This window comes from Schistocerca americana, chromosome 2, assembly GCF_021461395.2.
Source record: "Schistocerca americana isolate TAMUIC-IGC-003095 chromosome 2, iqSchAmer2.1, whole genome shotgun sequence".
In the NCBI taxonomy this organism is placed as follows: Eukaryota; Metazoa; Arthropoda; class Insecta; order Orthoptera; family Acrididae; genus Schistocerca; species Schistocerca americana.
In genome coordinates this window covers 69003869-69028322 of record NC_060120.1, presented here as the reverse complement: position 1 = coordinate 69028322, position 24454 = coordinate 69003869, and the positions used below count along the sequence as shown (strand labels likewise).

The following is a 24454-nucleotide window of genomic DNA, read 5'->3' as shown; positions in this document are numbered from 1 at the left end:
ACTATGTCTCTTGTGTAGCCATAAAGACACCTTTGGCAAAAGGGAAGTTTCCATTGCTTTTTTATCTTTATTCTTCGTTGCATAAACAAAAAAGTAAACACAACGCCTGTACTATACAACGCGTTACAGGAAGTCTCCATTGCTTTATCTTATGAATCAGAGGATATTATTAGTCTTCCTCCTGGTTTGTCTCTGAAAACAAAGGGCAATAAGAAATATTGTGATATGAGTGATGTTTGCAGCGTAATTCAAAAGCTGGTACCTTCTATGTTGACCCTCACGGCGAGCGGTACGTTCTGTTCTCCAATGGCGCTCAGCAAAGCGCTGAAGTGTATAATCCAGTCGATGCGGTACATGACGACGATCTTCTGTAAGCCTTTGAAGTCCAGGATGTCAGCGAATATGTACGGCCCTGAAAAGGAAACAAAATGAGTGTAAATAAACGCGTTTGTAATTGACCGTAGCTTGTCAGCACCTATCGGCAGTTTTGCTCTTCTGGCGTCTTTTATCGCCTTACGAAGCTCCATATCTCGATATCTCAAAAGGTTTCGTCTTGTGATCTTCATGTTGCCTTAGTGTGTTTTATTTCTTCTGCCCATTCTTTGCTTGGTCTTCTACGTGTGCTAACTCTTTGAAGGATCTAGGTAATGCTACTGTTTTCTATAACTGAATCAAGAGGTGTTTCCATAACCGACATTTTAATTTCTGCATACTGATTTTTATCGTATGACTTAACACCACAATACTGTTCCTAAGAATGCATCCTCTGCACTATTTATCTTCTGTTGTCACTTTTTTTAAATTTTGGTTGGATATTAGCGTTATACACATTGAAATTAAACAGAATTGTCTTTACAGGTACCCACTTTAAAACAAAGAAAGCGTTTTTCGTCTTAAATGATGGTAACTCACTGCTATATTTACTCTTTGATGTTATTCATTTTTATTATTTCTCTCACTGGAATATCTTGTACTCGTTGATACTCATTTTGGTGTCCTAACGATATTTTCGTGCATGCCAAAGCAACATGTTTTATTCTACAAAATTCCTAGCCTTAAATCCGATCGCATCTCGTTGTTAAGCAAGAATAACTTTTCCATCGGCAAGAAACAAGTTACACATATTATTTTTCTTCAACTTCAGGTCAGTTTGAATTTCTTTCTTCACTATTATTTTAATGCGTTGAATATATTAAATAAGGTTTGTGACAGGTATAGGCGCAGAAGAGCTACTGTGAAGTATGGAAGGTAGGAGACAAGGTACTGGCAGAACTGAAGCTGTGAGGACGGGTCGTGAGTTCGAATCTCGGTCCGGCACACAGTTTTAATATGCCAGGAAGTTTCGGGATTGGGCGTGGTTTAAGACCTTTCATCAAGACAATCGTTTTTGGTGTGAGTCCCAGTTACACTCCAGTTGAGCGATCGTAGATTTCACGGTGGTTTCATACGTAATACTAGTTTTTCTGTGCATAGGTAGCTATAGGCCTATATTTCGGCCACCTGCAACCGTGGCCTTTGTACCCTTCCCTGTGGATTTATTTACAAGTCGCTTAATCGCAAACAAGTTGTCCACACATAGTTTTCTTTTCCTGAATGTTTTCTGATCTCCGAATGCCCTCGTTTACATTTCTTTACTTCATAAGGTCTGGTAGTAGAGAAGAGAATTTCTCTGTAATTGGAGCACAAATTTCTGCCCCTTCTAAATACCAGAACTTCATTTGCATGTTTGAAGTATACAGGTACTGGCGCCACGCGTAGATGATGTTAGAGTTATTAATTTCGTTTGAGCGTCTAACTAGATAAGATTCAAAGATTCCAAATGGCCAGGGGAGTAACTGTTTTTCATAGCTTCAGTACTCTTTATATGTATCCTACGTTAAATATTTGGCATTTGTCGTGGAGGCCTCTTAAGACACACCTGCAGACGACTGCCTTATAACTGCCAAAAGTTGTTTACAGTACTGCTTTTATTAAATACTAAATGACTGTCTTCAATAGTTCATTAATATCAGATGTGTTATTGTCTCATGTATGACAAATGCGGATTTTGTCGTAGATTAGTGAGCACGGGAGTGAAATGTCCGGATTGTGGGTTGGTGTTTCACTGGGGTGATTGTAGCGGGGAAGCTGTTATTGTGCCAGATGAGGATGGCCAAAGGAGTTGTAGATTATATAGCCGGGACAAGAAAATCATGGAACAGGGAAAAAAGATTTGTGTCCTTCAGGCTGAATTAGAAATGGTGTACTTCGAATTAGAAAGGTTGAAGAGGGAAAGAGACAATAGAAGCTGGGAACAGGTAAAAAGTCGTAGTCAGAAGGAGAAAACCCCAGAAATCACTTTTCAGATTTCAATGAGCAATCAGTTTGATTTGTTGCCTGAAGTAGGAGAGCTTCAAACAGTTTTGAGCAAAGTAGGGTGCAGCGGACTCGTAGTAACAATTGTAATGCTAGGTCGGGAGTAAAGTCAAGCAGAAAGAAAAGAGTCCCGCTCTTAGGTAGCAGTCACGGGAGAGGTGTAGGCCAGTTGCTAACAGGATAGGCTAGGAGTCGAGTACCAGGTCACAAGCATTTTGAAACCTAGTGCTAAGCTTAGCCAGGTTACAGAAAACCTAGGGGCCTTGTGCAAAGATTTTGATGGTGAGGACCATGTTCTTATAGTAGGAGGAGCAGGAAACAGCCCTGGCTAGCAATTCGGACTATAGGATTAGGTGTGATCTGGATGTACACTACTGGCCATTAAAATTGCTGCACCAAGAAGGAATGCAGATGATAAACGGGTATTCATTGGACAAATATATTATACTAGAACTGACATGTGATTACATTTTCACGCAATTTGGCTGCATAGCTCCTGAGAAATCAGTACTAAGAACAACCACCTCTGGCCGTAATAACGGCCTTGATACGCCTGGGCATTGAGTCAGACAGAGCTTGGATGGCGTGTACAGGTACAGCTGCCCATGCAGCTTCAACACGATACCACAGTTCATCAAGAGTAGTGATTGGCGTATTGTGACGAGCCAGTTGCTCGGCCACCATTGACCAGACGTTTTCAGTTGGTGAGAGATCTTGAGAATGTGCTGGGCAAGGCAGCACTCGAACATTCTCTGTATCCAGAAAGGCCCGTACAGGACTTGCAACATGCGGTCGTGCATTATCCTGCTGAAATGTAGGGTTTCGCAGGGATCGATTGAAGGGTAGAGCCACGGGTCGTAACACATCTGAAAAGTAACGTCCACTGTTCAAAATGCCGTCAATGCGAACAAGAGGTGACCCAGACGTGTAAGCAATGGCACCCCATACCATCATGCCGCGTGATACGCCAGTATGCCGATGACGAATACACGCTTCCAATGTGCGTTCACCGCGATGTCGCCAAACACGGATGCGACCATCATGATGCTGTAAACAGAACATGGATTCTCCCAAAAAAATGACGTTTTGCCATTCGTGCACCCAGGTTCGTCGTTGAGTACACCATCGCAGGCGCTCCTGTCTGTGACGCAGCGTCAAGGGTAACCGCAGCCGTGGTCCCCGAGCTGATAGTCCATGCTGCTGCAAACGTCGTCGAACTGTTCGTGCAGATGGTTGTTGTCATGCAAACGTCCCCATGTGTTGACTCAGGGATCGAGACTTGGCTGCACGATCCGTTACAGCCATGCGAATGAGATGCCTGTCATCTCTACTGCTAGTGATACGAGGCCGTTGGGATCCAGCTCGGCGTTCCGTATTCTCTCCTCAACCCACCGATTCCATATTTTGCCAACAGTCATTGGATCTCGACCAACGCGAGCAGCAATGTCGCGATACGATAAACCGCAATCGCGATAAGCTACAATCCGACCTTTATCAAAGTGGGAAACGTGATGGTACGCATTTCTCCTCCTTACACGAGGTATCACAACAACGTTTCACCAGGCAACGCCGGTCAACTGCTGTTTGTGTATGAGAAATCGGTTGGAAACTTTCCTCATGTCAGCACGTTGTAGGTGTTGCCACCGGCGCCAACCTTGTGTGAATGCTCTGAAAAGCTAATCATTTGCATATCACAGCAACTTCTTCCTGTCGGTTAAAATTCGCGTCTGTAGCACGTCATCTTCGTGGTGTAGCAGTTTTAATGGCCGGTAGTGTAATAGGAGCAGCAACAGCTCACACTCGTGTGGGGTTTGTGGATGTTTTCCAGGGCCATTAGCAGCCCTAGGTTAATACGGTTGTCAGCCGTGTTAACAGAGAGGCGGGGGGTTACTGTTGGCAGAAACTAAACCTCATATCTGTCCTGTGCCTGTTGATGCAATTTGAAGATGGGGTTACATTAGTCATGGCCTGCACCTGACTAGGAGGGGGAAGGGTAGGTTAGTTGATCTTCTTGCAGAAAATGTAAGGGGGGCCACATGCACCGAGCGGGGTGGCGCAGTGGTTAGCACACTGGACTCGCATTCGGGAGGACGACGGTTCAATCCCGTCTCCGGCCATCCTGATTTAGGTTTTCCGTGATTTCCCTAAATCGTTTCAGGCAAATGCCGGGATGGTTCCTTTGAAAGGGCACGGCCGATTTCCTTCCCAATCCTTCCCTAACCCGAGCTTGCGCTCCGTCTCTAATGACCTCGTTGTCGACGGGACGTTAAACACTAACCACCACCCCCGCCACATGTACACAAGACAAAACACCTGTGATTACTGGAATCAGAGGGACACATTTTTCAGGTTAGAGTCAGGTTACAGACAGAGAGTATTGAAGGAGATTAAAACAGAACAGTGCCATAATGTCTGTAGCAGTATCCAAAGAAATAAAATTTGTGTGTTTCATCAGAACATTAGAGGATTGAAAAATAAGATAGATGAGCTTCTTGTATGCATAGAAAATGGGGTAAATTCTGAAGGTATAGATGTTTTGTGTCTCTCTGAACACCATGTAACTGCAGGGATGGAGAAGTGAAATTTAAGGGATTACAGATTAGCATCTTATTGATGTAGAGTCAACATGGAAAAAGAGGTGTTCCTACTTATATAAAAATTGGAACAAGTCAAAAATATTGAAACAAATAGCTTTTGTGTAGGTCAAATCCTTGAAGCATGTGCTTATATAAGTTGCTACTGCATTATGCTTCCATAGTAATTGTAACAATCTACAGATCCCCTCAAGGTAGCTTTCAGCTATTCATGAAAAATCTAGAGGCATTATTGAGCTACCTGTCGGATAGAAAAAAAATGGTTCAAATGGCTCTGAGCACTATGGAACTTAACATCTATGGTCATCAATCCCCTAGAACTTAGAACTACTTAAACCTAACTAACCTAAGGACATCACACAACACCCAGTCATCACGAGGCAGAGAAAATCCCTGACCCCACCGGGAACCGAACCCGGGAACCCAGGCGTGGGAAGCGAGAACGCTACCGCACGACCTCAGATAGAAAGAAGCAGTTAGTGGTTTGTGGTGATTTTAATGTTGATTTCCTAAAAGATACGGAGAGGAAAAATTAGCTAGAATCTTTGTTTGGGTGTTTCAATCTAGTATCTGTTGTAAATTTTCCAACTCGTGTGCAGCAGGATAGTAGGTCACCTATCGATAACATTTTCATTGATAGTGCTTAGGCAGAAACAATTAATGTCTACGCAGTTGTTAATGTGATATCTGATCATGATGCACAGTTAATGGAAATAACACATGTAGCACCTTATAGGCTTCAGGCAGTTTCATACAAGGCAGGGAGGCTTATTGATGCGAACAGGGTACAGAGTTTTAAGAGCAGCCTAGAAAAGGTAGAATGGGATGAAGTATACACAGAAAATGATTCTGATGCCCCGTAAGTTTGTCTCAATATTTGAGAGTTGCTTTCCTGAAACGTTATCCAAAAAAGCAATTACAAAGTCAAGTAAGCCATGGATTAGTAAGGGAATTAAGATATTGTGTAAGAGGAAGAGCGAAATATATGGATAGGATCCGATGTTACTTGCTTACTACAAAAGATACTGTAATATTTTAAGGAAAGTCATTAAGAAGTCGAGAAGCATATGTGTTCTGACAGAAATTAATAATGCGGATAATAAGATTAAAACTATATGGAATATTGTCAAACGGGAGATGGGGAAGCCTGACAGTGTACAGCATACCATAGCAATAAAGCTAAATGATGATGTTGTGTGTGATAATTCACAAGTTGCAAGTGTTTTTAACAATCACTTTCTGAATGTAGCAGCAAAAATAGGGTTAAAGAGTTCAGTTGAAGAAGCAAAAAATATGTTAAAAATGTCATTCCCCAGGACTTCAGGCCTTTAGAAATAGCACCAACATCCCCCACTGAAATTAAGGGAATTATAGATATACTGAAAAACAAGAGCTCATGTGGTGTTGATGGAGTCTCTAACAGAATTTTGAAGTTTTGTTCTAATTTAATAAGTGGAGTCCTCAGTGATATATGTAATGCTTCTCTGGCACAGGAATTTTTCCAGACAGATTGAAATATGCAATTGTCAAGACTCTTCATAAGAAAGGGAACAAGAGTGACTTAAATAATTATAGACCAATCTCATTGCTGACTTCATTTTCTAAAATATACGAGAAAGTTATGTATTCTAGAGTATAGTCTCACATTTAAGTGAAAATAATTTACTCAGCATGTCACAGTTTGGATTCTAGAAGGGTTACTCGACTGAAAATGCTATCTACACATTAACCCATCAAATAGTACAAGACCTAAATAACAAATTATTTTGTGATCTTTCCAAGGCATTTGACTGTGTGGATCATGTTACACTTTCAGAAAAACTCAGGTTTTATGGAATTGAAGGCTACGCACACAACTGGTTTGGATCATACTTAATGAACACAAAGCAAAAAGTTGTGCTGAATAACACAAATAATGTTGGGAGGGTGGTAAATTCTAGTGAATGGGGAGTTATGACGAAGGGAGTCCCACAAGGTTCAATTTTGGGTCGTCTGCTGTTCCTTATTCATGTGAATGACCTCTCACTTAACGTTCAGCAAGCAGAAATTTTTTGCAGATGACACGAGTGTTATAATAAATCCCATTCCAGAATAAGCAGCTGAAGATATTGTTAAGGATGTCTTTCAAAGGATTATTAAGTGGTTCTCAGAAAATGGACTGTCCCTTAATGTTGAAAAAAAACTCAGTATATCCAGTTCTGTACAAAAAATAAAGTCATAGCGACAATTTATGTAGCATATGAACAGGGCTCAGTTAACAGGGTAGATTTCTCCAAATTTTTGGGTGTTCACATTGATGACAACTTGAACTGGAAGAAGCATATTACTGAGCTTCTCAAACAACTAAGTTCAGCTTCTTTCACTTTCGTATAATCGCTAGTCTTGCTAATAAACAGATCAGCCTCCTAACGTACTTTGCATATTTCCACCCAATAATGTCTTATGGAATAGTTTTCTGGGGTAACTCACTATTGGGACATAAAGTATTGATTGCACAAAAGAGAGCAGTGAGAACAATTAGTAGTGTTCACCCAAGGACGTCATATAGGCACCTATTCAAGAGTTAGGTATTTTAACTGCACCATCAGAATACATATATTCGCTAATGAAATTCGTTATAAATAATCCATCTCAATTCGCGAAGAACAGAAATATTCATACGTACAACACTAGAGGGAAAATGACCTTTCCTATCCGTTATTGAAGCTGTTAGTTGCTCAAAAAGGAGTACATTATTCAGCAACAAAAATCTTTGATCGTTTGCCCAACACCATAAAGTGTCTGGCAGGTAACAGATCAAGTTTTAAATCTAGCTTAAAATCATTTTTTTTGGACAACACGTTCTATTCCATGGACGAGTTTCTGTTTCAGAACAGGTAAAAAAAATGTACCTCTAACTGTAGTTTCATATGTAGAACTAAAAATTTCAGGAATATTAATATTAGCACTGTTCATGTGTGTGTGTATATATATCTTGTAATCTGACTTGTTCCATATCATATCGATAAAATAATCGTGAAAATTATCTACGGAACAATATATAACTAAACTAAACTCAACTTCTGAATTTAAACGATCTAACATACCCATGACAGTGCAGCTATGACAGCGTAAGTTAGGTTCTGCCTTTTTGATCATTTTTCCCTTATTCCATTTATTTTTCTTCTTATTCGTTGTTTCGTTGAATCTCGCCGCTTCCCCGTCCACTTCTTCTATACTTTTTGCAGATATTGTTTCATGTCTCACAAATTTCGGTTGTTGAACCAACACTCGCGTCTCCAATTCGTTCTGATAATTCTGAGTTATTTTGGAAGCTTCCTATGTTACAGGCACCTGTTAGTGCACTGTTTACTGTATCATCTATTTGCAGTTATTTTTCATACTTATACCGTAACTAAATAATGGTCTTGTAAAGAAGTGTGGAATGAATTGCGTTATCTAATCACAACTGTAATTTATTAGCTATTCGTAACGCGTTTTGAAGCCTGTGGGCTATTTTCAGATGCTAACAATCATCTTGCAGAACTAATTAACTGTAAATCCTTTTCTTCATTGACAGAATGAGTAAACAACGAGTAACTGTAATATAGGTGTCATTTAACACTTTGCTATGTTTCGGCATTCATTGTACACTGAAAATAAAAGATAATTATGATTCGGGATGATATTTCATTCTAAAATTAATTTTTGAATTACCGTCATGGGTGAGGCATGTAAATGGAAAAAAATGGTTAAATTTAGCGGAGTGATACGCATTGTGCTCCTCTTTTTACCCGCAAACTCTATTGTTAGGATACAAGGTTAGCAATTGATTTTTGGCTTTTTTTGTTCTGGTTGTGGACGTGTGTGTATGAGCAGCGTACGGTCTGAAAAAGACTGCTGATGTAATTTAAACCAAATCTCACAAAGCTGTCAACGTATTTGAGTTAATATGCTATCATTTTTGTATACAAATAATTCGCTTAATCGACCGATTGCGTGCTCTTAAATATCTTCTTTACTCTTGCGAAAAAATTTCCTGAGACATAAATTTCTTCAGTCTTGCCATTGTTTTTCAGTGGTTGTCATAATATCCTCTTTTGCGAGGATATTGTGTAAGGGAAGTAGAAAGCAGCTGACACAATACCATTTCCCTTCGTCTTCATTTATATTGCTATTATCATTTCTCTATTTGCAGTTCAGTCTTTTATCTAACTTCTTAGTCTTGTATTCATAACCAGTCACATCCCTACCTAAATAACTCTGTTTATTTCACTGTAGTGTCACTTTTGATATTATATCCTCTGTTTTTTCTGAGTATTACTATATGTATTTTATGTGCGCGTAATTCTATTACACCTTTTTATCTTTGATTCGTATTCATTGTACATGCCAAAATACCAAGTTCATGCAAATTTTTCATTCACAATTTCAAATCGAGGCACAGGCCTCCCTTATGAGATACTTTGCAGCAGATCGATAGCTTCAGCTTCCAGTTTGGAGAAAGAGCTTGTCTAATCAATGTTTAGTTTTCTACTGGGTGCTGGATTCAACTATCTTAAATTAGGAGCCTTAAGTCTGCTTCTCCACTAAGGTATTTCGCTTTCGGGGGCCATTGGCTTGCTAGTCCTTGGCACACTAAATTATCCTGCTCTGTCTGAAGGCGCGTTCAATAAGGCCCTGTCCTCCGAAAATACAGAAATAATATTACCAGAAGCAACATATCATCTTGGATTTTCTGTTAATGGAATTTATCATGTGATAAGCGAATAAATACCTCCAAAAAAGAATATAAATTCCATTTACATGCGTTAGTAACAAGTTTCTTACTTGTTTTCCATTTAGTGCTCTATCTCTTATGCTTAATTTTGATTATTTTAGTTATGGAATGAACAATAAATTGAATCTTTACTGCTATGTCGTTTTGTTATTTTTTAAAGACACAGGCTTTTATTGCAGTGAATGATATGTTGTCTGGAGGACTCTCACATCTACAGAGTGGGTACCCTTGGTAAAAGGCTGAATGAACTCGTAGTACAGATGACAAGGGAAGTTTTATTTCTTGGTCTGATCACTATTTTTGACCTTTTGTTTAGCCTCTTCTCCCTTTACCACTCCTGTTCTCTTTTTTTTCACATCGTCCCCATTAGAGTATTCGTAGGATGAGTGGTGCCGTTTCTATTGCTTTGTAGTTTCTCTCTTCGGGCTATTAGAACTTTTTGCCTGAGAAATCAGTCTGACTAGGGAACAGCAACTCAAACAATAGCTACTCCACAGGATGGAAACTGAATGTTTGAGTCAGCTCTCCGAGATTTAGTCTCAGTCAAGAGAATCGGGAAATTCACCTAGCTCTCGAAAAATTGAGAAGAAACAGGGTGAGACAAAGATTCATGGTGACTGATAACTAGCGATGTCTGTAGGGATTCTTCTAGAAGAAGAAATAGAAGAAGAAGAAGATGAAGAAAAAGAAGAGGAAGAAGATCTGTAAGCCTACCTGTAGTTACTGCAGTGTTGCGTAAGGTAAAACCGAAGGCACCGTCTCTGGTTGCTTAGCCACACCCACTGGCTTGTACCGAGGCGTGATGACTCACTCTTCCTGTGCATAGCCCACAAATCGTAAAACGACGTAATGGCTGGGCGGGAGGGGGGGAGCTTACCTACCAACACGCACTAAACGGGTGCTTTCCGTGCAAATGTAGATTTAGACCATGAATTTGTGAGAAGAGATTACCCCTTCCAATATTAGCTTCATCACCTTGCTTGGAACAAAAGTATTTCATTGAACAGGGCAATTCAAAATGAATATAGCGATTAGAAAGGGCTCTAAATACGTAACTACTTAATGCATAGAGATAAATCGATAAGAATTACAGGGAATATCAAAGAAAATTCAAAATTTTTACTTGCTTTAGAGGTGTTCTTATATGACTCCGTTCGGTCACACGGGCAACGTTAAGCGGTAATCCATTTGACGCATTACATTCTGAAGCAAATCTGGAGTCACCCGGGCGAGCGCATTAGAGGTATGCATTTTGAATTCTATAACTTTTCCGACAAAAGTAGGAAGCACATACGCAAGATCTTTCATATAACCCCATAAAAAGACAGATGTAGCGAAGAGCAGCACACAGCATCGTCATGTCGAGCACGGACGATCCAACGGTTTGGAAGACGTTGATTTTGAAACGTACGAACCTCTGAACACCAGTGTGGGGTGCTCCATCTTCCTGAAAGATGTAATCCGCAGAATAAGCGTCAAGCTGCGGGAATCAACCATTGCTTAATCATATTTAGGTAAAAGTTTGTTGAAACGCTTTGCTCAATGAAGGAAAATACAACGTACAGTTTTTATGCGACGTCGCGCAGAAGATATTAGCTTTGGCTGAATTACGCTGATGTTCAGTAACGCACGAAGCCTTTTCTGTTGTATCCCGCATTCGAATTTGCCGGTTAACCTTGCCACATGCGTGGAAGACTGCCTTATCGCTAAAAAAGAGACGTGCAGAAAATGTTTCTTACTCTATGGCTTGCTGCATTATCGTGTGTTTCACTTCCTGCAAAATTTGAAATATGTACGGTTCCATTTTCAGCTTCGTTTAAAAAAAAAAATGGTTCAAATGGTTCTGAGCACTAAGGGATTTAACGTCTAAGGTCATCAGTCCCGTAGAACTTAGAACTACTTAAACCTAACTAACCTAAGGACATCACACACATCCATGCCCGAGGCAGGATTCGAACCTGCGACCGGAGCGGTCGCGCGGTTCCAGACTGTAGCGCCTAGAACCGCACGGCCACCCCGACTGGCTTCGTTTCCAGAATACGTCAGAACTTTGTTGGTGATATTCGAACGTCGGCTTCCGTGGTCTGCGTTCACACGAAGGGCAATTTCCTTGAACGTTTTATAGTGACACTCTTTTCTTGCCTGTACTTCATCCTTTGTGCAAACATCCTGTTTCTTTGACTGTCGGCGCGTTACGCGGATGTTACTGGCATTTGGAGCTGCTTGATAGTATCGCTGACAAAATCCTCTCTGCACTATGAAGACAAAACGACGATTTTTAACCCTTAACATGAAGAATGCCTGTTGTACAGAATCCGTCATTTTCGCTTATGACACAGAACTATTCACTCATGCAAGGAACGAAATTTTCCGCTAAATTTACATTCTCTGTGATTCTTATCGATGTATCGCGATGCATTAAATGGTTATAGCCGTTTGTAATCGCTATATTCATTTTGAATTGTCCTGTATAGATGTTTTCTAATTAAAACTGTAGTTTTATCATTTACATCTGCATATATGTAGAGTCAGCAATTCATTTTATGTGCAGTATGTATTCTGTTTACGATTATTCTGACAAAGCACTACGAAAAGCGTTGTACCCGCCTGAACACTAGCTTCATCATCATTAGTCGTTTTACTCATTGCTGAGTGTCATGACCTCATTCTTACGTAGTTGAAACTTCAAACAAATGTCTCCATCCACAGCGATCTTCGGCCTTTCATAACATGATGTGAAGAGGCAGGCTGGTAATGTTCTGTTTGCTGCTCTCCCAAGTGGTCTTCTGCCCTCAATTTTTCCCTGGACGATGCTCTTCTCTAAATTATCCCCTTTCCTTCTCAAGATGTTCCCAAGGAACTGAAGGTATCTTCAGCTGACACGAGAAGATAACCTTCCTGTGATTTTAAGTTCTTCTATTATTGAAACATTTGTTCTCTTTTTTGTGTCCACGTTATACGTAGCATCCTCCGCCAACACCACATCTCGAAGGGATCAATGCGACTCTTATCACTATCTTTCACGGTCCAGGTCTCGCATCCGTATAAGAATACAGGAAACACCAATGCTTTTACCAAGCGCATCTTAGTTGTCTTGGATATTGCAGATTCTGCCATATCTTTGTGAGTTTGACCATTGCGGCTCGCCGGTCGCTGTGGTCTAGCGGTTCTAGGCGCGCAGTCGGGAACCGCGCGACTGCTACGGTCGCAGGTTCGAATCCTGCCTCGGGCATGGCTGTGTGTGATGTCCTTAGGTTAGTTAGGTTTAAGTAGTTCTAAGTTCTAGGGGACTGATAACCTCAGAAGTTAAGTCCCATAGTGCTCAGAGCCATGTGAACCATTTTGAACCATTGCGGCTCGGCCAAGAATGATTCGTCGTCTTATCTCTTTATCACACTTTCCTGTGCAGTTGATCAGAGAGCCTAGATATACTTAATAACTCACTATCTCCAGATTCCTTAAGCATCCTGTAAGTTGATTTTGACCGATGTCTAGGCGATTTATAACCATTAGTTTGGTTTTTTTCATGTTTATCTCTAGGCCAAGGTTTAGACTAACATCTTTTCACTCCTGAGAAGAGGTTACCAAGTTCTTCCTCACTTACTGCTATGAGTGTAGTATCATCTGCGAAGCGTAAATTGTCGATTTTCCTGCCGCCAATTGAAATCCCATTGTCCCAGCCATCCAGCGCTTTCTTGATTACACACTCTGCATAGATACTGTAGAGCTGAGGTGACAGTATGAAACCTTGTCTGACGCTATTTGTCACATCGAAAAATTCCAAGTATTCACCATCTTCTTTCATGGTTGCGGTATGACTATTGTAAAGATCTTTTAGTAAGGATAGCAGGTGTTTTAGAACCCCAGACTCGTTGAGCACATGCTACAACTTGTCCCACATGACACAATCAAAGGCCTTTTTATAATCTAGGAAGCAGATGTAGGCAGGGACACAGAACTCATAACATTTTTCAATTATCTACCTTAAATTCTAGATTGCCTCTCGAGAACTTTACCTGACACGAAACCCGCTTGTTCTGCGGAAATCTGAGACTGCAGAAAATTTTTTAGGCGTTGATTCATTATACGCAGCAGGACTTTACTAGGATGTGATGTTAATGCTATGGTCCTACAGTTGGAGCAGTCCGTAACTGATCCTCTTTTGTGCAGAGGAATTAGGACACTCTTTAGACAATTCACCCGTTTTCCACACCTTATTACATATTAAATGTAGGGCATGCATGCCTTCCTCTCCCATAGCAGTCAGCATTTTTCTGGAAATACCATCTATACCTGGGGGTTTGTTGTTTTTCAGATGCTTGATGGCATTTTCGATTTCACTGTACAGAATATCAAGTTCTTTATTTGATTCCATACAAATGTTCTCTTCTTCGATGTTGTTCCCTTTGCAATACAGTGTTTCACAGTGTTGTTTCCACCTAGCTATTGCTAATTGCTTGTCACTAATAACAGTGCCATCTATATCTTCTACCATCCACGTACGCGGTTTGAACTCTCGAGTGATGTTGTTTATCTTCTTGAATAGGTCATGCGTTTCATTTAGTTTTTGATGTTGTTCTATGTCATCACAAATAGTCGTGAGATACAGTGTGTTGTCGATTCGGCAGCTGCGCTGTATTTTGCAGCGAAGTTCTTTGTATTCTTCTTCATCTTCAGCGGTTTCTATGCTACATTTCTTAAGTGTGCTCCGTTCTTCGATGAGTGGTAGAGTATTGTCCGAAATCCAGGGATTGTTTGCTTGAGGGGTCTTAGTAACCTGTTCAGGGAGAGATGAACGATCATTTCTTTCATTTTGTCCCATATTTTGGGACGCTCGCATAAATGTAGAGAATACAGTATGTTTAAAAGCATGTTTTGAGAAACATGAATATTAAAAGACGACATATGGCAGAACCACATAAAGATGAAATAAATGAACAATACTATTGCTCTTAAAATTATCATTTTTGACACCTAGAAGGTAGTAGTTTCTGTGAGGAACTTATAAAATTCAGTCTATTCGACAAAATCGTTCGAATGAAAGAAGCACGTGGTTGTATTAGTTTATGGCAGAAGAATACTCACGGTGTAAAGTATTTCTTGTTGTTCGTCAGTGCTAACCTATTAGTGCCTATCTACTTAGACAAGTAATCACTAAGCAAATACGAAGAAAATGTTACGAAGTGTTAATTTCCTCTTATATCTTGTCATACTTGAGTAGTTCTAAGCCTGATCGTACAGCTCAATATGCAGTGCGCTACCTCGCTGGTCTGGGAGGTGAGCGAGCCACGGCAGAAACCTTGAGGCGGATTAACCGCTGTTGGTCAGCTACATCGGCCAGCAAGAGTGTGGAGTTAGCCGGTCTCCCATGGTCGTGAGGTAAATGCCGGGCTGGACAGCGATCTCCGCCTCAGAAAATACGACACAGAAACAGTTAAATGTGGTAACACAAGGGACGAAGTTTACTCGATTCGCACAAAAATGGTGCACTCGAGTTCCCTTCCTTAGGTTTATTGAATACCGTGGGCGACGGGGAGGCCGTCCAGCCACAAAGTTGAAATAAAATAAATTTGTCAACTCATGAGTTCCACGGAACAGTACAACTAGTAAAGCGCTAGGAAAGAGAGAGACTGGTAAAATAAGTTGTAAAAAGTTCAAAAGAAATGTACGAGAACAGTATAATTTAGCTATTTTTTGTATGTCCTTTCTTCTGATTAAAGGTTTATGGGACGTTCACTTACACAATAAAATGAAACACTTGCAGCCTTTCTTTCAATATTATTTGTTATATAGCAACCAGTTTCAGTGACTCAATACACCATCTTCAGACGTTAACTGACAATGGGAGGGTGAACTCCAATCTTATACACGATCACATCAGTGGCCTACATCTATGAACTGCCTTCCGTAGACTACAGTAACAGCGATATTATGTCTGCAACCATCAACTACAAACTTGGTAATTAATGGCTGCAGGTGCAACATCACTGTTACTGAAGTCTACGGAAGCCAGTTCGTAGTTGTTGGCCACTGATGTGCTCGTGTATACGATTTGAGATCACCTGCTCAGCGTCAGTTAAGGTCTGAAGACTGTGTATTGAGTCACCTTTTTTTTTTTTTTTTTTTTTTTCTTTATTGAATTTCAATTCCCCCCAAAGGGGGCGGGCTGGCAGCAGCTTAGGACGCCGCTCTGCAGCCTACAGATTTTCTGACAAAGAGCAGGAGAATAAATAATAATAAAAAACAGGCGATAGAATCGGGGACTTAGTGAGTAACAAGGTGAAAAGAAAATGGGGAAATTAAAACAAGCAACAGAGGGATGATGAAGCGAATAAAAATACATACGGAGCAGACAGGGAAAACAATAGACAGTTAAAAAAACACGGCGACAGTCTGGATTCTGTTCGCAAAGTATATAAAATTCACACCCAGCGACAGCATGGTTTCTGTTCGCAACACAACACTGAATAGGCACTAGAACACAGCACGAAAAAGTCGGCAAAGGTGACACCACAGTCGAGAGCAGGTGGGGGGAAACTGGACAGGAGATGGGAAAGCAAAAGGGGGGAAAGGAGAGTAAAAGCGAAGGTGGGGGGGAACCGGGAAAGGAGCTGATGGAGGATGAGGACCCATAAGAGGGGTAGGGGGCAGACGCGACAGGGAGGGGGGTAGGTAGAGGGGTGGAATACAAAAGGACTGGGGGGGAGAAGGGAGGTAGGGAGAGCCGTAGTGGGGAGGAAACAGGACGGAAGGGGGGGGAATAGGGAGCCCAGGGAAAGGACAGAGGAAAGGAGGGGGAGGGAGGATCAGAGTTGATAGGAAGGATAAATGGAGGGAGAGAGGGCATCATCCGGGAGGGGGAGCTGACGGAAGCCACCTTGGGAAAGGAGATGGAGGGTGTAGAGATGGAGGGTAGGGGGACACAACGGTGAAGACGTGGCAGGGGGCAAGGATGGGAGAGGAGAGGAGCAACCAGGGGGTGAGGGGGTTCAAGACGGCGGGTGGTGTAGAGGATGCGGATATGTTCGAGGAAGAGGAGCAGATGGGGGAAAGGAATGAGATCATAGAGGATCCGCGTGGGGGACGGGAGGCGGATACGGAAGGCGAGGCGGAGTGCATGACGCTCAAGGATCTGGAGGGACTGATAGAATTTGGGGGGGGGGCAGATATCCAGGCAGGACTGGCATAACAGAGGATGGGACGGATTAAGGATTTGTAGGTGTGGAGGATGGTGGAGGGGTGCAACCCCCATGTCCGGCCAGAGAGGAGTTTGAGGAGGCGGAGGCGGTTGTGGGCTTTGGATTGGATGGATCGGAGATGAGGGATCCAGGTGAGGTGACGGTCAATGGTGAGGCCAAGGTAGGTGAGGGTGGGGGTGAGACGGACAGGACGTGCGCAGACAGTAAGGGAGAAATCCAGGAGCCGGAAGGAGCGAGTGGTACGACCTACGATGATTGGAAGGATTTAGTTTCAGGAGCCATTGGTTACACCATGCAGAAAAAAGGTCAAGGTGATTCTGGAGAAGGCGTTGGGACCGTTGGAGGGTAGGAGCGAGGGCGAGGAATGCGGTGTCATCAGCATATTGCAAGAGGTGCACTGGAGGGGGGGTTGGGGCATATCGGCCGTGTACAGGAGGTAGAGGAGAGGGGAGAGGACAGAGCCCTGGGGCACACCGGCAGAGGGGTAGAAGGTGCGGGAATTGGCATGATGGATGGTAACGTAGGAGGGGCGGCGGGAGAGGAAGGAGGCCACCAGACGGATGTAGTTGATAGGAAGGGCGTAGGTTTGGAGTTTAAACAGGAGACCGGGATGCTAGACACGGTCGTAGGCCTTTTCAAGGTCAAGTGAGACAAAAATGGCGGAGCGACGGGAGTTAAGCTGGAGGGAGAGGAGATGAGTGAGGCGGAGGAGTTGGTCATCAGCAGAGAAGGAAGGTCGAAAGCCACATTGGGTGTTTGGGAGGAGGTGGTTTTGGTGGAGGTGGAGATGGATGCGCCGGGAAAGGATGGATTCCAAGAGCTTGCTGAACACCGACGTGAGACAGATAGGACGATAGGAAGAGGCATCAGATGGAGGCTTATTGGGTTTGGAGAACATCAGGATACGGGAGGTTTTCCACAGGTCGGGATAGAAGCCAGTGGCAAGGATGACATTGTAGAGGGCGGCAAGGAGGGAAAGGAAGGAGGGAGGGCAGTGCTTGAGGTGGCGGTAGGTAACGCAGTCGTGGCCGGGAGCAGTGTTGCGTTTAGTGCGGAGTGTGAGGCTGATGTCCTGTGTAGTGATGGGAGTGTTAAGTGCAGATGGTGGGGTGTGGCCCAAGTACTGGAAGCTAGGAGCAAGGGGAGGAACAGAGGTATCCGTACGGTCCACGACATCAGGGAAGAGGGAATAATCAAAGTGGGGATCATCTGGGATGGAAAAAACATCAGAGAGGTGGGAGGCAAAGTGGTTGGCCTTACTGAGGTTGTCAGGAAAGGGACGGTCATTAAGGAGGAGAGGGTACTGGGGGGTGGAGCGGTTCCCAGTAAGGCGGTGGAAAGCAGACCAATACTTGGAAGAGTTGATGGGGAGCGTGGTGTTGAGGTGTGTACATGTCTGGCGCCAGGCTCGGCGTTTCTTCGCAACAAGCAGGTTGCGGATGTGTCGCTGTAATTGCCGGTGGCGGGTAAGTGTATCCCGGTCACGAGTGCGGAGAAAAGAGCGGTAGAGGCGGCGGGACTCCCGAAGGAGAAGGACGGCCTGTGGAGGCAGGGCAGGGCGGTGAGGGTGGATGGCTTTGGTGGGGATATGGGTGGCGACGGCGTCAGACAAGGTCTGGTGCAGGAAGGCAGCAGTGCGAGAGATGTCATCAGGAGACTGGAGGGTAAGGTCGTGGCTATCAACCTGGGTGTGAATGGAATCCCGGTAGGCATCCCAGTTGGCACGGGAGTAATCATGGATAAGTTTAGGAGGGACGTCAGGGCGAGGAGCATGGCGGGGATGGCGACCGTTAGAGACAGTGAGAAGGACAGGAGCATGGTCACTGCCAATGAGGTCAAGGACATCCGCGGTGATGCGCCCAAGGAGGTTCGGAGAGGCAAGGACCACATCAGGAGTGGTGTTGGATTCGGGCCGGGTGTGCTGAGGCAGGGGAACCAGGTCTCCCTGGAGAGTGGTGAGAAACTGATGCCACCGCCGGAGGTCGGCAGGATCACGGCTGTGGATATTGAGGTCAGCGGCAATCACGTAGGTGGAGAAGGTGCGGTCAATGTGGGCCAGGAAATCGTACGGGATGGGGGTGCGAGGGCGGACATAAATGGTGGCACAGGTGATGGTAAGGGTGGGGAAGAAGAGGCTGAGGGTGAGATGCTCGGCAGGATTGTTAAGGAGAGGTTGGGGCCGGACAGGGAGGTGCTTGAGGTGGCCAATAGCAACTCCGCCACGCGCGAGAGGGTACGGGTTATCGGTGCGGTGTAGAGTGTAAGGAGCCGTGGAGACGGAGAGACGGGGTTGAAGGAAGGTTTCATTTAGGACGAAGGCATCCACGCGGTGCTGACGTAGGGTGTATTTAGTCACCGGAACTGGTAGCTATATAATAAATAATATTGAAAGAAAGGCTGCAAGTGTTTCATTTTATTACGTAATTTAGCTGTTCGTCAATGCAAGATTATATACGAAATCTACAGACAAAAAAAAAAAAAAATGCCAGGGAACTATACAGGGTGGTCCATTGATCGTGACCGGGCCAAATATTTCACCAAATAAGCGTCAAACGAAAAAACTACAAAGAACGAAACTTGCCTAGCTTGAAGGGGGAAACCAGATGGCGCTATTGTCGGACCGCTAGATGGCGCTGCCAAAGGGCAAACGGATATCAACTGCGTTTTTTAAAATAGGAACCCCCATTTTTATTACATATTCGTGTTGTACGTAAAGAAATATGAATGTTTTAGTTGGACCACTTTTATCGCTTTGTGATAGATGGCGCTGTAATAGTCACAAACATATGGCTCACAATTTTAGACGAACAGTTGGTAACAGACAGGTTTTTTAAATTAAAATACAGAACGTAGGTACGTTTGAACATTTTATTTCGGTTGTTCCAATGTGATACATGTACCTTCGTGAACTTATCATTTCTGAGAACGCTTGCTGTTACAGCGTGATTACCTGTAAATACCACATTAAACCAATAAATGCTCAAAATGATGTCCGTCAACCTCAACGCATTTCTCAATACGTGTAACGACATTCCTCTCAACAGCGAGTAGTTCGCCTTCCGTAATGTTCGCACATGCATTGACAATGCGCTGACGCATGTTGTCAGGCGTTGTCGGTGGATCACGATAGCAAATATCCTTCAGCTTTCCCCACAGAAAGAAATCCGGGGACGTCAGATCAGGTGAACGTGCGGGCCATGGTATGGTGCTTCGACGACCAATCCACCTGTCATGAAATATGCTATTCAATACCGCTTCAACCGCACGCGAGCTATGTGCCGGACATCCATCATGTTGGAAGTACATCGCCATTCTGTCATGCAGTGAAACATCTTGTAGTAACATCGGTAGACCATTACGCAGGAAATCAGCATACATTGTACCATTTAGATTGCTATCGATAAAATGGGGACCAATTATCCTTCCTCCCATAATGCCGCACCATACATTAACCCGCCAAGGTCGCTTATGTTCCACTTGTCGCATCAATCGTGGATTTTCCGTTCCCAATAGTGCATATTATGCCGGTTTACGTTACCGCTACCGGTGAATGACGCTTCGTCGCTAAATAGAACGCGTGCAAAAAATCTGTCATCGTCCCGTAACTTCTCTGCACACGACATTCAAAGTCGTCGCCATGCAATTCTTGGTGCATAGAAATATGGTACGGGTGCAATCGATGTTGATGTAGCATTCTCAGCACCGACGTTTTTGAGATTCCCGATTGTCGATTCCCGATTGTCGCGCAGTTTGTCTGCTACTGATGTGGGGATTAGCCGCAACAGCAGCTAAAACACCTACTTGGTCATCATCATTTGTTGCAGGTCGTGTTTGACGTGTGGCTGAACACTTCCTGTTTCCTTAAATAACGTAACTATCCAGCGAACGGCCCGGACACTTGTATGATGTCGTCCAGGATACCGAGCAGCATACATAGCACAGGCACGTTGGGCATTTTGATAATAGCCATACATCAACACGATATCGACCTTTTCCGCAATTGGTAAACGGTCCATTTTAACATGTGTAATGTATCACGAAGCAAATACCGTCCGCATTGGCGGAATGTTACGTGATACCACGTACTTATACGTTTGTGACTATTACAGCGCCATCTGTCACAAAGCGAAAAAAGTGGTCCAACTAAAACATTCATATTTCTTTACGTACTACACGAATATGTAATAAAAATGGGGGTTCCTATTTTAAAAAATCGGAGATGATATCCGTTTGACCTATGGCAGGACCATCTAGCGGGCCAACCATAGCGCCATCTGGTTTCCCCCTTCAAGCTAGACGAGTTTCGTTCTTTGTAGTTTTTTCGTTTGATGCTTATTTCGTGAGTTACTTGGACCGGTCACGATAAATGGACCACCCTGTATAGGGTGCGGCGCTTAAAAATGGTTCAAATGGCTCTGAGCACTATGGGACTCAACTGCTGAGGTCATTAGTCCCCTAGAACTTAGAACTAGTTAAACCTAACTAACCTAAGGACATCGCAAACATCCATGCCCGAGGCAGGATTCGAACCTGCGACCGTAGCGGTCTTGCGGTTCCAGACTGCAGCGCCTTTAACCGCACGGCCACTTCGGCCGGCTTGCGGCGCTTAAATCCAGACAAATTTCAATTTGAATTTACCGCCATATCGTAGTTCCGCGATTGTCGTTCGCGAAAGCCATAGTCATCTAGTAAACAGTCAGAACCTCAAAATAGCCGAGATGTTACAGACAAGTGCGGAGTACAACAGAAGAACTGCGGTTATCGAAAGTCTTCGTGCTGGGCGTTCGCCCACTGAAATAGTTCCATTCTTCGGGTATCCGAGATCAGCTGTTTACGATGTGGCCAAGTATAATGATTTGGAGAAGTCTGGGGAAGGTTCCGCTAACCCGGCAAGGAAACATTACTTGAGGAAACGCGAGTTACGAACTGCGGCAGTCATCGAAAAGGCTCAGGTGGAGATTTCGGAGGAACCGGGGCAATCACTGGGGAAATTGGCGTCGTTGTTGAATGTCAGTGAGCGAACAATGCCTCGGATGGCAGAGGAGGACCTCAAACGAGCCATTTAATCGAAAACTGGCTCTCGGATACCGTTGGCATGTTCTGGTCAAATGAGTTCTGGTTCCCGAATAGCCCGGATTTGAACCCCCTCAACTGCTATGTTTGGAGCGTAGTCGAAAGAGTTATCAATAAGACGCACCCTAATGTCGCATGTCTATGCACCGCTATCGAGGCAGCTTCCGCGAATATGGACAGCGCTGTTTTAAAGAGTGCGTGCGATCGCTTCAGGACAGGATTGGAGGCAGTCATTGCGGCTGAAGGTGGTTACATCGAGTAATGTTGCTCTCTAGAGACACCACAACGTATATGTTAAATGATTTTCATTTGTATTTTGTTTTAAAAATTTGCTTAAAAAAAGTTTCGTTTGCCCAGACTTAAGCGGCGCAGCCTGTACGCCGTCAGATCAACAACTGATTTTTTCATTTAGTTTCCGTGGTAGTTCCCTGTCTGTACCACGAATATTTTAAAATAGCGGGTTTTTATGTATAATGTCCACAGGTGGCAGCACTCTCGTTTTGGTAGGTTGGTGGTAATGCTCTATTTTCCAGACGCTGTTAGCATTTCGCATACCAAAAAATGGAGGGGACGCGAGAGGGGCAGTAAGGCACAATAAAATTCTGTGTTCGTTTAAACCATACAGCCACTAACACTTACAAAAAACTGAAGCAAGCGTACGGTGAAGATGCACTACCCGTGGAGCAGTGTTTAGCTGGTCCAACGACTTCAAAGAAGACCGACTTGTCTGTGTTAGGCAAGGTGGGGCCTGTGTTTCAGGCTTCTACTGTGACTGACGTTCTACGGATCGGAGCGTGGAATGTCAGATCCCTTAATCGGGCAGGTATTCTTTACAAACGAATGGAAAAACTGGTAGAAGCTGACCTCGGGGAAGATCAGTTTGGATTCCGTAGAAATGTTGGAACACGTGAGGCAATACTGACCCTGCGACTTATCTTAGAAGAAAGATTAAGGAAAGGCAAACCTACGTTTCTAGCAAGGCAAACCTACGTTTCTAGCATTTGTAGACTTAGAGAAAGGCAAACCTACGTTTCTACCATTTGTAGACTTAGAGAAAGCTTTTGACAATGTTGACTGGAATACTCTCTTTCGCCGGCCGAAGTGGCCGTGCGGTTAAAGGCGCTGCAGTCTGGAACCGCAAGACCGCTACGGTCGCAGGTTCGAATCCTGCCTCGGGCATGGATGTTTGTGATGTCCTTAGGTTAGTTAGGTTTAAGTAGTTCTAAGTTCTAGGGGACTAATGACCTCAGCAGTTGAGTCCCATAGTGCTCAGAGCCATTTGAACCATTTTTGAATACTCTCTTTCAAATTCTGAAGGTGGCAGGAGTCAAATAAAGGGAGCGAAAGGCTATTTACAATTTGTACAGAAACCAGATGGCAGTTATAAGAGTCGAGGGACATGAAAGGGAAGCAATGGTTGGGAAGGCAGTGAGAGAGGGTTGTAGCCTCTCCTCAATGTTATTCAAGCTGTATATTGAGCAAGCAGTAAAGGAAACAAAAGAAAAATTCGGAGTAGGTATTAAAATCCATGGAGAAGAAATAAAAACTTTGAGGTTCGCCGATGACATTGTAATTCTATCAGAGACAGCAAGGGACTTCGAAGAGCAATTGAACGGAATGGACAGTGTCTTGAAAGGAGGGTATAAGATGAACATCAACAAAAGCAAAACGAGGATAATGGAATGTAGTCGAATTAAATCGGGTGATGCTGAGGGAATTAGATTAGGAAATGAGACACTTAAAGTAGTAAAGGAGTTTTGCTATTTGGGGAGCAAAATAACTGATGGCTCTGAGCACTATGGGACTTAACATGTATGGCCATCAGTCCCCTAGAACTTAGAACTACTTAAACCTAACTAACCTAAGGATAGCACACAACACCCAGCCATCACGAGGCAGAGAAAATTCCTGACCCCGCCGGGAATCGAACCCGGGAACGCGGGCGTGGGAAACGAGAACGCTACCGCACGACCACGAGGTGCGGGCAAAAATAACTGATGATGGTCGAAGTAGAGAGGATATAAAACGTAGACTGGCAATGGCAAGGAAAGCGTTTCTGAAAAAGAGAAATTTGTTAACATCGAGTATAGATTTAAGTGTCAGGAAGTCGTTTCTGAAAGTATTTGTATGGAGTGTAGCCATGTATGGAAGTGAAACATGGACGGTAAATAGTTTAGAGAAGAAGAGAATAGAAGCTTTCGAAATGTGGTGCTACAGAAGAATGCTGAAGATTAGATGGGTAGATCACATAACTAATGAGGAGGTATTGAATAGAATTAGGGAGAAGAGAAGTTTGTGGCACAACTTGACTAGAAGAAGGGATCGGTTGGTACGACATGTTCTGAGGCATCAAGGGATCACAAATTTAGCATTGGAGGGCAGCGTGGAGGGTAAAAATCGTAGAGGGAGACCAAGAGATGAATACACTAAGCAGATTCAGAAGGATGTAGGCTGCAGTAGGTACTGGGAGATGA

At 43.5% G+C, this 24454-nt stretch overlaps 1 protein-coding gene across 1 annotated transcript in view; it reads right to left on the bottom strand.

The window, feature by feature from the left end:
* Window positions 1–24454, bottom strand: part of LOC124594757 (L-threonine 3-dehydrogenase, mitochondrial) — a 303130-nt gene that overhangs the window by 110103 nt on the left and 168573 nt on the right. Inside the window, exon 4 of the mRNA XM_047133144.1 lies at window positions 263–412. Within this exon, the coding sequence (XP_046989100.1) occupies window positions 263–412 (150 nt within the window). The remainder of the gene's footprint in view (window positions 1–262; window positions 413–24454) is intronic.